Genomic DNA, 15,585 nt, shown 5'->3' with positions numbered 1-15,585 from the left:
AGAGATGAGCTTTTTTTTTTAATGGTATTTATTAAGTGCTTACTTCTAAGTGCTGAACACTGTTCTAACAGGCTAGGAACAATAGCTGTGTTCCTTAATTGAGCCACCCAAGTTCATACTTCAGCATGAATATAGTAGACCTTAAAATTTACAGTAAAAGCTTAGATTTCACATTTCAGCAAGCCTGAAACTCTGCAGTTTCAGTGTTCTGCACATAGTAAGCGCTCAATAAAGGCAATTGATCGATGGATTGAGTCAAAGTGGACCACAAGCCCAGTGTGATTTATCCATGTGCTAAAGTTAAACAAATCAAACGGGATGTGGTGTGAACGTAAGGAACGTCAAGTCAGTCCTTGTTCAGAACTCAGCATCAGTAAGGCACCATCCACATTTGAATTTGTCACTCTGAGATATGGAAGGAAGAAGAAAGAAGGGCAGTGGATTGGGGGATAGAAGGATGGAAACTACATATTATAAGGAGGCAATAACAATAATAATAATTGTTATTATTAATAATATTGATGTCTATAAGACTCTGGGGCTTTTAGTCCTTGGAATGATAAGAATAAGTAGTACTTGAAAACAAATATGTGATTGCTATTTTCTGCCTTAGTGTGGAGTAAATGGATTTGTACCAAGAGGGATTTAGGATAGACCATAAGAAGAACATTCTGATTTCAAAAGTAGTTCAAGCCTGGAACAAATGACCAGTGGGGGAGTGGTGTAGAATGTAAAGGGAGGTGAGTGACTGTAAAGCTACTCGTCTAGACTGTAAACTCCCTGTGGACAGGAAACATGACTACCAGCTCTGTTGTACTCTTGCAAGTGTTTAGTTCAGTGCTCTACTCCTAGTAAACACTCGCTACATAGCATTGATTGACGGGTGTCCTGACATTTCAGCAAGCCTGAAACTCTGCAGTTCTTATTCCTTGATTTTTTTTTGTAGCATAAATGAGTTTCCTAATCAAAAATACTGCTCTACTCAATCTCCAATCTCAACCACACAGCTTCATCTTATCCTCTTAACTCACTGTCCTTCTGCGCTGGATTTCTTCTCAATGCCCTCCACCTGATTCTATAACTGGGAGAAAAAAAACAAACTTACATCTGTATTGCTTTGGATTTTCACACTGAACTCTTCAAAACCACTCATGGTCTTCTCCACTTATCCTCCTTACCGAGTTACTACACGAAAAACGTTGAACCTCTTCATTCATTCATTCAGTCGAATTTACTGAACACTTACTGTGTGCAAAGCACTTTATAAGTGCTTGGGAGAGTTCAATATCACAACAAAAGACACAGTCCCTGCCTACGTTGAGCAAACCTTAACAAAATCTTTATAACTAGCTTGTCAACTTTTGAAGTTCAGACTAAGCTAACCAGGTGGTATAAACTTACTGCTCTTACTGTGATCATTAATACTGTCTGTCTGAGTGGGGCCCCCCATTTGCCCAGTTGAGGGTCTCCAGGAAAGAGCCCGGATCCAAACCTACACTCAGCACTCCCAGGATCGTTAGCTTCGCCTTGGAAACTGCTGCCCTGCAGCCCAGTAAATCTCTTCCTGCCCCCAGCCCGCCTCTTTCCTCCCACCCCCACACCTCATCCTCTTCGTCGTGAGTAAGGACTCCGAACGTCATTAATTCCAACCCCCAAACCACTCCCAGAGTCGAAACATTTGGGTCGAACTGCCTTAAATTGCAGCAGGGTGGATTAAAGTCTGATAGCACGATGTATTCCTAACCATTGGGAATACTAAGTTCCTACTAATCGACCAGTTCTGTGTATTAAGCACTTACTGTGGGCAGAGCACTGTACTAAGCATTTGGGAGAATCTGCTACTGTAGGGCTGATAGGAATGACCCCTGCTCTCAAGGATAAACACAGTGGCCTAATGGAAAGAGCAGAGACCTGGAAGTCCGAGGACCTTGGTTCTAAACGCAGCTTTGCCATTTACCTGCTATGTGACTTTGGATGGATCAGTTAACATCTCTCGGATAGAGGTCCCTCATCTTCAAAATGGGGATTTAACACCTCTGCTTCCTCCTCATTAAGACTGTGAGCTCCTTGGCAGACCTGGTTACCTTGTATCTACTACAGTGCTTGGCACATAGTAAGTGCTTAATAAATATCCCCATTATTGTTATTAAGGAGCTGACAGTTTTAGTGTAGGGGAGACAGACATTAAAATACAGTACAGGTAGGGGAACACAGAGATGTGGATGTGTACAAAATTGCTGTGAGGGTGGGGTTGACCAGAAAACCTTGGGAGATGCAGATATTTTTTACTCTTACACCCTCAATCTGTGCAGGGATGATTTAATTACAAATCTGCCCCGAGGCAGGGGACTAGATGAGATGACCTTTGGATCAGCCTTCAATCTATAAGCTACCTCTGGTCTGAAGGGTCAGTGAATTAGCCGTTTTTTTTGTCCGTGTGCCTGGGGTAAATACAAGGTGATCAGGCTGAACACCATCCCTGTCCTACCAAGGGCTTACAATCTTAATCCCCATTTTACAGATGAGGGAATTGAGGCAAAGAGAAGTGAAGTGACTTTCCCAAGGTCTCCCTCTGCCACCAAGGGCTCACAGTCTTAATCCCTGTTTTAAAGATGAAGGAATTGAGGCAAAGAGAAGTGAAGTGACTTTCCCAAGGTCACCCAGCTCCCATCCTCCCTCTGCCCTCTGCTTTCTGGATGTTCCCTCTCCCTCTGTCTGTTTTCCTTTCTCCTCATCTTTCTGTCCCTGCGGGGCAGTAGGCTTTAGACTAGAGCCTTTGCTAAAGTAAACCTCAGAACAATGACCCTTTCTGGAAGCAGCTCCAGGGAGAGAGGGAGAGGAGGAAAGTCCCCAGGCTGACTCAACCCATAGCCCTTTTTTTTGCTTAGTTTTTTTTTTAAAGTTGCTGTTTTGTGTCTTGTCTTTCTTTTCTCTTTCCTTTCTTCTTCTTAATAGGCAACAGATCCCAGAGAAAAGCCAGAAGAAGAAGAAAAAGACAAAATGGCGGGGGGACAGGGCCCCCAGCTCCCACAGACTACAATGCGCGATATTGTGACGGGGCCTCGGGGCCCCTCCGCGGCCGTGAATGTGAACCAGAAAGACCTCGGGGCGCCCCCGACCGCCAAACTGCACCAAAAACCATTTCTGGCCAGCGGCCTTGGCCGGGAAGCCGCAGGCCTCTTGGCCACACTTGTGTCCCTGGCCAGATTGTGCCATGGGGAGGGCCGAGGGAGGGGCGGGTGGGGCAGTCCATCCTGCCATGGCCAGCGGGATGAGAGGCCGGAGGTCGGGGTTGGAGGGGGGGACCCAGGAAGTCAGCAGCTTTCCACGGCCTTTGAAATGCCCACACATCCGGCTCCTCCTGGGACCTTTCTCTCTGAGTGGGTGTGTTGCGGTTTTTGAGGCGGGGGCGGGGGTGGGGTGGGAGGGAAGGGGGGTTGGTTTTCTGTGGAAGTGTTTATTCACGTGAACCATGTCTAAATCAAGCCATGAATGGATCCTTTTTGCATCCTTTTTGGTCCCAGCAGCCCACGGTGTGTGAGCATGGGTCAGAGGGCCAGGATTGGGGGCGGGGGGTGGTGGGGGATTTTTGTCATTTTGGTTGTTTTAAAGGAGCCAGTGTCCACTGCCTGGAGAAGCCTCCGGTCTGTATCAGGCCTGACGGGGCTTCGCGTTCTTCTCTTCACTGAGCTCCCCCAGCAGTGCCAAAACTCCACTGAATACAAAAGCCCAGCAACGCGGAGGTTGGGAATGAATCCCAGCTGCTCCTGGGGTTTCCAAACATTGTATCAAACCCTGGAAGGAAGCCAATGCCACAGTCCATAAACTCGAGGGGTGAAGAAGGATGTTTCTGTTTGGAGGGTTGAGTCGGGTGGGAGGTCGGGGTTGGGAGGGATTGGGGGGTGGGCGTTGTACTTTGGGGAGGGAAGAGGGAGGGACCGTGCATGCCAGGTTAATAAAGGCTTTTTTGGTAACCCGGACGTATTCAAAGGCAGATGTAAGATTACTGACTTTTTAAAAAATGTATTAATTTATTTTGAGGGCAATAAATGTTCGTTTCTGGATTATTATTTTTTTCCCAGACACATCGTCTTGACTCTTAAATCAAGTATTTATTCAGCACTTACTGTATGCAGGCAGAGCACTTTACTGAGAGCTTGGGAGAATACAAGAGAATAAATAGACACGATCCCTGCCTGCAAGGAGCTTACAGTCTAGCCGGACTGCAGGGCCCTGGGTTTTAAAATCTCCTACCGATTTTCTTCTTGGGATCAGTACCCTACTAATCCTCTCCCGTAAAGAGAAATTTGCTGAATTCAGGGTTGGGCTGGGAATTGGCCTGTGTGTATCTTTGTGGGGTGAGGAAAGGGGCCGTGTCTCTGATCCCATTCTCCTTTAGCCCTTGTGGACTTTGGCCCACCCCTACCTCACCTGAAGAGGACAGTTCAAAGTTTAACTTGGAATTTTTTTTTCAACAGTTTAACTTGGAATTTTTTTTTTCAACAACTTCAGCTCCTTTCTTTCCAAGATGGTGAAAAGAGGTAACCTAGTGGAAAGAGCATGGGCCTGGGAGTCAGAAGACCTGGGTTCTAATCCCAATTCTGCCACTGTACACTCCAAGCACTTAGTACATTGCTTTGCACATAGTAAGCGCTCAATAAATACTATTGAATGAATGAACTTGCCTGCTGTGTGACCTTGGGCAAATCACTTAGCTATTCTGTGCTGTGATAAATAATTACCAGACCGATAATGGTATTTATTAAGCCCTTACTATATACCAAGCACTGAACTAAGCACTAGGGTAAGTAATGGGGATCAAATACCCATTCTCCCTCTCTCATAAATTGTAAGCTCTTTTGGGTCAGGGACTGTGAACTGACAACAATCAATGAACAAATCATATTTATTGAGCGCTTACTGTGTGCAGAGCACTATACTAAGTGAATGGGGAATGCAGTGTACCAGACTTGATAGACAGATGCCTGCCTACGGGATTATCTTTTGTCTACCCCAGTACGTGGTACATAATTAGTGCTTAACAAATACCATCATTATTATTAATGTTGGTATTTGTTGGTATTTGTTAAGCGCTTACTATGTGCAGAGCATTGTTCTAAGCGCTGGGGTAAACACAGGGGAATCAGGTTGTCCCACGTGGGGCTCACAGTCTTAATCCCCATTTTACAGATGAGGGAACTGAGGCACAGAGAAGTTAAGTGACTTGCCCACAGTCACACAGCTGACAAGTGGCAGAGCTGGGATTCTAACTCATCGTTATGATTAGCAGTATTGTTATTCTTATCAGGACAGGGTTGGAAAAAGATTAGCTGGGGAGAGGAGAAGGAATCAATCAATGGCATTGATTAAGTATATCCCCTTGATTCTATTTATCGTGATTATGTTGTCTTGTTTTTGTTCTTCTGTCTTGCCCGATTAGACTTTGAGCCCGTCATTGGGCAGGGATGGTCTCTATCTGTTGCTGAATTGCACATTCCAAGTGCTTAGTATAGTGCTCTGCACATAGTAAGCGCTCAATAAATACTCTTGAATGAATGAATGAAGTGCCTACTGTATAGAGCACTGTGCTAAACACTTGGCAGAGTACAATAGAGTAGTCCATCCTTCTTCTTCTTAGTGCCAGGCAGTGTACTAAGCACTGAGGTAGATACAAGGTTGTCAAGTTGGACACAGTCCCTGTCCTGCATTGGGGCCACAGTCTTATTCCCCTTTTACAGATGAGGTAACTGAGGCACAGAGAAGTTAAGTTACTTACCTGAGGTCACACAGCCAACAAGTGGTAGAGCCGGGAATAGAATCTAAGTCCTTCTGACTTCCGGGCCCATGCTTTATCCACTAGGCCAGGTTGCTTCTCATAATAACATCTGTGCTATTTGTTAAATGCTCACTATGTGCCAGGCACTATAGGTTTTAATCCCCATTTTACAGATGAGGAAACTGAGGCACAGAGAAGTTAAATGACTTGCCCAAGATCACAAAGCAGCCAAGTGGCTGGGAGCTGGGATCAGAATCCGGGTCCTCTGACTTCCAGGCTTCAGCTCTTTCAGCTAGGGCACAATGCTTCTCACTAAACAATTCAGCTACGTGGTGAGACATTTGTCCTGCAGTGCTGTGAACTAGCGAAGGGTGACGGGATGATTCTCAGGCCACAGGAGACGGAAGGGGCCATTCAGTGCCAATATGGTGAATCCATCCCAGCCACCACCTCCACACGAGCCCAAAAACATCCTCTGAGCCACCCCCTTACCTGGGACTCTAAGACAAAGAAAGAAAGCTCTACAGTCCTCTTTGGGGACTAATTCTTTTCCCGAAGGCAGACCACAAGTTGACACATGACCCACTCTGGCACAGTGTCTTCCAAATGTCTCACTTCAGAGCTGGCCTGGGGTTTCCAGGGCCGGCAGAGCCAGGAGAGGTGGCAGGGGAACCAGCTGTCCTTTGGGAAATCGCAGAGAGCTGGTCTGATTCTGCCACTGTGTTGTCTGAGCTCCCATAACCAGATTGGATCACTGGCCTCCTTGAGGCCTGGGGTTTCCCTTCTGAAACTTCAGCAGCGTGGCCTATTGGTAAGAGCTCCAGCTTGGGAGTCAGAGGATGTGGGTTCTAAACCCAGCTCCGCCACTTGTCTTCTGGGTGACCTTGGTCCAGTCACTTCACTTCTCTGTGTCTCAGTTACCTCATCTGTAAAAGGGGGATAAGAGCGTGAGCCCCGTGTGGGACTGTGTCCAATCTGATTACCTTGTATCTACCCCAGCGATTAAAACAGTGTTTGGCACACAGTAAGCACTTAACAAATACCATAATTATTATTATTACTATTATTATGAAAAGACACTTCCGACATCAGATACGATCAAGAAGAAAGTTCTGGAGTTGGCCCTTAATTTCTGTTTGGTTTCATGTTTTTTCGTTGTGTTTTTAATGTTGGGATCATTCCAAGGGCAGGGTGCATTTCAGAACACTCAACCCATTTGCCCCAAACAGGTTACAGTCGAAGGTCCCAAATACCAAAAATAAAGCTATAAGAGATGGACACAAGGTGGGGACCGAGACTGGGATGGGGCAGGTGTGCAGAAGGATGAGTGGAAGAGGTGAGGGTGAAAAGGAGGGGGAGGGAATTGGAGGGTTGGATGGTGGAGGGGGTTTGAGAGCTCTCACGGTATAAGTGCCCACAAATGAAAACCCTCAATGCAATCAAGCACAGGACACTGCCACAAATGGCCAGTTCTGAGTGGTGAGTGTTGTTGTCATCTTGTCAGGTTGCCCAGAAACAACTTCCTGAGGGGATGAAAATATGATTAACTGTTTGCCTTTCCAATTTAACGAGGATACACCAGAGAGGCGTGGAGGTAAAAAGAATCCAGCATTCCCAGCAGGAAAGCCCATTAGGGAATTGGAATTTCTACCATGATATCCCGCTTTTCCTCCACTCCCACATTTTCTCTACATCCAGGAGGACTCTGAACCTCCTGAGAGAGAAACCAGAGTAGCTTGACCTTGCTTCCCAAGGTTCGACCCTGACTGAAATCAGCCTGACATCAGTGTTCCCCTCTCCTCTCTTTCTCTACCTGCTTTGAGGGGAATGTCAAAGGGGGAAAACCAGCCTCCGTCATGAAAATGTGAGCCCCCCATCCCTTCTCAGCCCCCCATCCCCTCTCGTCGGTCCACGGTCTTCCGTTCAGCATTTGATTGTGAGGACAAAGGACCGAGAATCACCAAGGCAAGGGAATGTTTTCATTGGCAGCAGTGTTTAGGTGAGACCCTAGAAGACCCCAGAGAATCCGACAGGGCTAAGAGCCCCTGACCTCAGCTGACCTCAGGGTGAGAGAGTCATGCGGAACTGTTGTGCATATGGGTTGCCCACGTGGGCAGTTACGCATGGGTGTGCCTGTGTGTGCGCACGAGGGTGATAACACTGCAGCCCCTCCATTGCTAGGGTTACAAGGCCTCTGACCCAAAACAGGAAAGAGCCAGCCAGGCACAATCAGGACCATACGTAACTGGGATTGTGGGATTTGCTTGTCCCACTCCAGCCCCACGCCAGAGACCCTTGCCTCCTTCCAGGAGTTGGAAGAAAGGATTCTGTCACTGCTGGAGCCAGCTCTGAGCCCCTCCCTTAGTGGCTCATGCAGCCTCCAGGACATTTGGGGGCTCTGTTTTTAAGAAAAGATCTGCGGCTGGATCAGAAGCTTGGAGGACCCCATTTCCCCACACCCCCTACCAATATCTACCACCCCTAAAGGTGATCCACAAGCGCTCAGTCCAGCCAAAGTCAGAAATAGCCCAAAAGGATGGAGGAACCTGAAATAGAGAGTCCCCTAAGTGCTGGGGTCCGCACAAGGTAGAGAAGCAGCGTGGCTCAGTAGAAAGAGCGCAGGCTTAGGAGTCAGAGGTCGTGGGTTCTAATCCCGGCTCTGCCACTTGTCAGCTGTGTGACTTTGGACAAGTTAACTTAGAGAAGCAGCGTGGCTCAGTGGAAAGAGCCCAGGTTTGGGAGTCAGAGGTCATGGGTTCTAATCACAGCTCCACCGCTTGCCAGCTGTGTGACTTTGGACAAGTCACAACTTCTCTGTGCCTCAGTTACCTCATCTGTAAAATGGGGATTAAAACTGTGAGCCCCACATGGAACAACCTGATCACCTTGTATTCCCCAGTGCTTAGAACAGTGCTTTGCACATAGTAATCGCTTAACAAATACCAACATTATTATTATTATTATTAACTTCTCAGTGCCTCAGTTACCTCATCTGTAAAATGGGGATGAAGACTGTGAGCCTCACGTTGGACAACTTCATTACCTTGCATCTACCCCAGCGCTTAGAACAGTGCTCGGCACATAGTAAGCACTTAACAACTACCAACGTCATTATTATTATTACAAGGTTGTCAGGTTAGACACAATCCCCATCTCGCATGGGGCTTACATTCTTCATCCCCATTTTACATTGGAAGTAATTGAAGGCAAGGATTTCTTTCCCATCCCCAGTGTCGAAAGGGGAAATTCCCAACAGGAATATTTGCTTGTATTGGCTGTTTCCCAAGGGATCTGCCTGCTTCATCTGGGAATAAGGAACAAAGCTTCTGCTGGTGACCCCTCCCCATCCCTTTATCCACCCTGCTCCCCTCCTACCCCTGGCAGGTGGCAACGAAGGTCAAGGTAACCAGCAGCAGGCCAGACCGGCCAAACCAAAACAGGAAATTCAGAACGGAAGGAGCAGGGCCAATCTGTGATTCGCATCATAAGTGGAATGGAACTTAGAAGCTGGAACGGAGCAAGTGCAGAGCCCTGAGGAGAGGGTGTCGTGAGATTTCCTCAGGCCTTTCCTGGTTCTCTTCTGACTGATTTTGCTTCAGAAACAGAGCATAATTAAAGTCGTTTTGCTTTGGCAATTGGCTCTCCTGAGTACGTGTCCTTCCGGGCTCCATGGCTCTGTCTGAAGCCGCAGCATCCCTGCGATTGAGTTGGTGCCTCTCTAGCAGAGGCTGAAGTCCCAGCTGGGAGACGTGTACTATTCGTTACCGTCCAACCGTCCTGTCCCCCAAAGATCCTTTCTCCCCTCCTTTCCAAAGCACCCCCCCCCCACTCCTCCCACCTCCAGCTCCTGAGCTCTTAGTTAACTCTGCAGCTGGAGGCTAATGACAGCTTCTGACATAAGCCTCTCTGAGTCACTTCCAAGTCTAAGGGGCTTGGAAATGCAGAACAATGTGGTGTTCTTATTCACTGGGAGGAAACATCACACACACAATCAATCCCCCTTGAGCTTTCTGCTTTCAGGTGTTCGAAGAATGCATCCTTGTGATGAGCCTAAATTCACTGAGATATACTAGTGCCGAGCGCAGCTTCCTGTTCTGTGTGGGAACGTGCCTATCAATATTGTTATATTGTACTCTCCCAGGTGCTTAGTAAGGTGTTCTGCACACAGGAAGTCCTCAATAAATACCATTGATGGATTGATTGATTCTTGCTCAATCAATACTCGATGATGTACTCTACCGCCCCTGCAGCCCCCATTCCTCACCCTCTTGGAAAGACCTGTCTTCCATTTCTCATGCCATGAGTTCCTCCTTCTGCCCTTCACAACAATCTCCAGCCCAGTTCCCTTTCTATTCCTTGGGTGAATATTGCCAAGATGTCAGGCCCAGGGCCTGATCTTCCAATCACCCCTTCTTAGATGGACATCCCCTCCACGAAAGGCTGAAAGTTTCTTCTCACATGGCTCCTGGGACCTAGGGCTAGGGTATTCTCCTCTCCCCAACCCTGTACTCTATGCTAATTTGGTGCTGAGGATGAGGGAGAGGAGGAGTTGGGACAGGGTGAGGAGTGAAACCAAGGACCAAGAGACCAAGAGAGAAAAGAGAATTCATCATCATTCTCCCGGGTACTCCACTGAACTTCACTGTGAATAGATTTATGTACTCAATCACATACCCACATGCACACAAACACACGCAGGTACACATAGAAGCAGCATGGCATAGTGGATAGAGGACGGGCCTGGCAGTCAGAAAGTCATGGGTTCTAATCCCAGCTCAGTCACTCATCTGCTGTGTGACCTAGGGCAAGTCAATTTACTTCTCTGGGCCTCAGTTACCTCATCTGTAAAATGGGGATCAAGAGCCCCATGCGGGACAGGGACTGTGTCCAAACTAATTTGCTTGTCTCCACCCAACTGCTTAGTAAAGTACCTAACACATAGTAAGCGCTTAACAAATGACATTAAAAAAAATCACAACTTCTCTGAACCTCACTTACCTCATCTGTAAAATGGGGATGAAGATTTAGAGCTCCACTGGGACATGAACTGTGTCGAATCTGATTACCTCGAATCTAACCCAGCACTTAGTCCAGTGCATGGCACCAAGTAAGCACTTAACATATACCATTAAAGGACAAAAAAGGAAAGAAGAAGAAGGGAGAAGAAGACCCCTAGCCTTTCTCCACATGGCCACATGGTTGGGATATCGAGCCTTCCACTGGGCAACAGGACTGCATAGGCTTCCACTTGAGCCACAGTGATCTTATTTGGGGTTGATGGAAGACATTTTGTCATCTCCCAGCAGGGGTTTGCCAAATCCAGTTGGAACTCTAGGTGCCTAACAAAGCCACAAGGAAGAGGAGCTCTAGGATTTGAAATATATTCTCAATCCTCCAACTGTAGCCAAATGGAAAGAGCAAGGGACTGGGAATCAGAAGAACCAGGTTTGCATCTCAACCCTCCCATTTCCTTGTGGGGTGATCTCAGGCAAGTCCCTTAACTTCTCTGGGCCTCAATACCCTTATTTGTGAAATGGGGATTTTGGATTGTGAGCCCAGTGAAGAACAGGGACTGTGTCTGACCTGATAGCTTTCAATCAATCATCAGTTATACTTATTGAGCACTTTCTGTGGGCAGAGCACTGTACTATGTGCATGGGAGAGTACAATACAACAATAAACAGATTTGGTGGACATGTTCCCTTCTTCCTTCATTCCATTTGTCCTTGGTTCCTTCCTTCCTTTCTTCTTCCTTCCTTTTCTTCCTTCCTTCCTTCTTTCCTTCCTTTTCTTCCTTCCTTCCTTCTTTCCTTCCTTCCTAAACAGCTTACAGTCTAGAGGACTTGGCTTACATCATGTGGGAGACTGTAAAACAGCATGTAAGGGCAGCATAGTATAAGGCCCCAGAACAAAATCAAGGTCTACAAAGCCGTATTGTTGTCCAACCTTCTCTATGGATGTGAAAACTGGCCCCCACACAGGCTCCTTAAATCAGGCTTCTCCAGCATCACTTAGGGTCTAGACTCAATATCAAATGGCAGGACAAGATTGAGAGCAATGAAGTTCCAGAATGGAGTCAGTCTCCTAGCCCTGAAGCTCTGCTCACCTTAAAATAGCCACACTGGATGGATCACGTGTGGTGAATGAACATCGGCAAGAGAACCAGACAGCTGCTGAATGAAGAGTTGAAATTGTGAAGCCCAAGTTAGGAGGACAGAGGGAGTGTTTTAAGGACACAGTAACACCAAGCCTCAAACAACGTTCTAGCCCAGCTGAAAACTGGAAGGCAATTTGCTGAGGCCATATCAACAAGGCTCAGTCCCCTCAAATAGGGAGTAGAACTCTGACCAAAAGCTTCACGTGAAAAAAACCTTAAGGAGACAAAAGAGGAAACAGCACCACCTGTGAAAAGCATTAAATGCAACAACACAAAGAATAACCATTTCGTGTGCTCAATTTGTCCAGGACTGTGGATCTTGTGCATCTACCCTAGCTCTTAACACATAATAAGTGCTTAATCAATGGAAGAAGAAAAAAGAAGGAAGGAAGGGAGGGAAGGATGGTAGAAAGGACGGAAGGAAAGGAGAAGGAGGAGGTAAAGGAGAAAGAGGAGGAGGAGGAGGAGGCAGAGGAAGAGGAGGATTATTATTTCAATTGACAAGTGATAGACTTCTGTGCAACTTTCACAAAGGTGTCCCTTCTCACTTGACACAATCATAAGGCGATTTAATCTGAAAAAGGCATTATTCCCTGGAAGACCTGGGTTTCTGATCTCCCAACCTCCTGCCTCTCCCCACTTCAGTTTATATTTCACGCTGCTGCCCAGATTATCTTTCTACAGAAACGCTCTGGGCATATCACCTCCCCCCCCACCTCAAAAATCTCCAGTGGTTGCCTATCAACCTTCGTATCAAACAAAAACTCCTTACTATTGGCTTCCAAGCTCTCCATCACCTTGGCCCATCTTACCTCACCTCCCTTCTTTCCTTCTCCAGCCCAGCCTGCACATTCCATTCCTCTGCCGCTAACCTCCTCATTGTGCCTCGTTCTCGCCTGTCCCACTGCTGACCCCTGGCCCACATCCTATCTCTGGCCTGGAATGCCTTCCCTCCTCACATCTGCCAAACTACCTCTCATCCCCCCTTCAAAGCCCTACTAAGAGCTCACCTCTTCCAAAAGGCCTTCCCAGACTGAGCCTCCCTTTGCTGCTGCTCCTCCTCCCCTCCCCATCACCCCGACTCTCTCTCTCTGCTCTACCCACCTCGCCCCCCCACAGCACTTGTATATATTTGTACGTATTTATTATTCTATTTATTTTATTAATGATGTGTATATATTTATTTATTTTTGATGCTACTGATGCCTGTCTACTTGTTTTGTTTTCTTGCCTGCCTCCCCCCTTCTTAGCCCGATATTGGGTAGGGATTGTCTCTATCTGTTGCCGAATTGTACATTCCAAGCACTTAGTACAGTGCTCTGCACATAGTAAGTGCTCAATAAATATGATTGAATTAATTAATTAATTAATTCACTTGACTTTGAACAAATCAAAGGGCTTGATTTTGCCAGGGATCAGCAAATAGCATCAAAGTTTCAGTGTAGTGTCTCTTGCCAAACAGTTCAATGCAACAATATCTTCTACTGAATTTTCCCCTGAAAAGCCAGTGACAGAATTTTTTAAACTCCCTTGGTCTCTCCCTCTGAACTGTAAGCTCACTGTGAGCAGGGAACGTGTCTGCCAACTTTGTTGTACTGTACTCTCTCAAGCACTTAGTACAATGCTCTGCATATAGTAAATGCTCAGTAAATGCCATCGATGATGTTGGTGATAAAGATGATGGTGCAGAAAGCACTTCATAGGCCAAGGATAAAAGTGGATCTCAGACCAGTACACCGAATAGTCTTCATGCAATGGGAAGAAGAATCAAAGGTTTGACTCCCATATCACCTGGGAACTTGAATGTGACTATTTCAAGTTGTCTGACATCTGTAATTCTATATAGGATCAAAGACCCCCAGTCCACAATTAGAAGAATACTATATTCTCTGCCAAATACCTAGTACAGTGCTCAATAATTACCATTGATTCATGGACTGATGCAGTTTTGCGAGCAGATCGTTCATGACCTTTAATCTTTTCTTGATTGAAAAGTTGGCTTTGGCCTCCACTCATGCTTGCCCATGTTGTCTTTTTCTATTTTCCCCACCCTTTATTATCATTAATTTATTCATTCATTTGTTTATGTATTTTATAGTGTCTACTGAGCGCCTACTGTGAACGGGGCACTGCACTGAGAAATCAGTCAGGCATGTATTTATTGAGTGCTTACTGTGTGCAGAGCACTGTACTAAGTGCTTGGGAGAGTTACAATATAATAACAGACACAATCCCTGCCCACAGCGAGCTTACAGTCTAGATGGGAAGACAGACATTAATATAAATGAATAAAATTACAGATATGTATATAGATTCACAGAAGCTACGTGGTTTAGAAGATAGAGCATGAGCTGGGAGTTAGAAGGACCTGGGGTCTAATCCCCACTCCAAGAAGCAGCATGGTTCAGTGGAAAGAGCCCAGGCTTAGGAGTCAGAGGTCATGGGTTCTAATCCCGGCTCCACCACCTGTAAGCTGTGTGACTTTGGGCAAGTCACTTAACTTCTTGGTGCCTCAGTTACCTCATCTGGAAAATGGGGATTAAGACTGTGAGCCTCAAGTGGGACAACCTGATTACCCTGTATCTACCCCAGCACTTAGAACAGTGCTCGGCACATAGTAAGCGCTTAACAAATACCAACATTATTATTCATTATTATTACATGTCTGCTCTGTGACCTTGGACAAGCCATTTCACTTCTCTGTGCCTCAATTACCTCATCTGTAAAATGGGGATAAAAGTGTGAGCCCCATAAAGGACGAAAACTATGTCCAACCTGACTAAGTGGTATCTACCCCATTGCTTGGCACATAGTAAGTGCTTAAAAAGTAGCATTATTATTATTATTATTAGTGCTGTGGGGCTAGAAGGGGGGATGAATAAGGAAAGCAAATCAGGATGACACAAGCGAATGGGAGAAAGCATTGAAGAAATGTGCACCCAGGGCCCCTATTAGGAAGGAGTGATGTTCCTATGCCCCTCTCAGGGATGCATCTGGAGATTTCCCAGTAGTCTACCAGCCTCGGCTATGGGAGGGAGAGTCGAGCAGAGGCCTACCCATTCCATTCCTAGCTTGGCCAGTGGCTAGCGAGTGGAACGCAATCTGTTACAAGTCAAAACTCACCCGTGCTGGGCAGCAGAGGCATGGGAGACAGTCAAGGGTGAAGACCTAAGTTGACTGCATGGAAGGCGGCAGTGGTAAACCACTTCCATATTTTTACCAAGTAAACTCTATGGATCCACTATCAGAATGATTGCAGATGGAGAGCTGGGCGTTCTGGGAGAGACGTGTCCGTGATGTCGCTGTGGGTCAGAAACGACTCGATGGCATCAGACAAGATGTTCCTATAGAACTCTACGTTCAGGAAAATTCAAACTGTGGTCTCACAATATGCAACACCGTCTACACCATGGAGCTCTGGATCCAAATTGCCTCACGTTGTTGGTGAACATTCTCTAACTAACATTCAAGCCAAGGCGGTAGTGAGAACCAACAACGTGGCAGAGCCAGGTGAACAAAAATGATAATTCAGCTCCACAGGGATCCACAGCCCGAGGGCAGGAAATATGTTTACCTGTTGTGTTGCATTCTCCCAACCACTTAGTATAGTGTTCTGCACACAGTAAGCATTTAATACATCCCACTGGTTAAT

General features: G+C 46.5%; 1 protein-coding gene and 1 non-coding gene across 2 annotated transcripts in view; both read left to right on the top strand.

Moving 5' to 3' along the window:
- The window catches only part of MRAS (muscle RAS oncogene homolog), a 137,999-nt gene extending 134,591 nt beyond the window's left edge, over positions 1-3,408 (top strand). Inside the window, exon 6 of the mRNA XM_029073953.2 lies at positions 2,956-3,408. Coding sequence (XP_028929786.1) covers positions 2,956-3,055 — 100 coding nt within the window. The 3' untranslated portion in view covers positions 3,056-3,408. The remainder of the gene's footprint in view (positions 1-2,955) is intronic.
- Positions 3,409-14,908: 11,500 nt separating this feature from the next.
- LOC114817205 lies at positions 14,909-15,046 on the top strand. Its single transcript, XR_003765047.1, has one exon. It is a non-coding gene; the product is annotated as a small nucleolar RNA SNORA7 (small nucleolar RNA).
- The last annotated feature ends 539 nt before the right edge of the window (positions 15,047-15,585 follow it).

Source organism: Ornithorhynchus anatinus, chromosome 1 (genome assembly GCF_004115215.2).
Source record: "Ornithorhynchus anatinus isolate Pmale09 chromosome 1, mOrnAna1.pri.v4, whole genome shotgun sequence".
NCBI lineage: Eukaryota > Metazoa > Chordata > Mammalia > Monotremata > Ornithorhynchidae > Ornithorhynchus > Ornithorhynchus anatinus.
The sequence above is the reverse complement of the archived record's forward strand: the minus strand, read 5'-3'. Positions and strand labels throughout refer to the sequence as shown.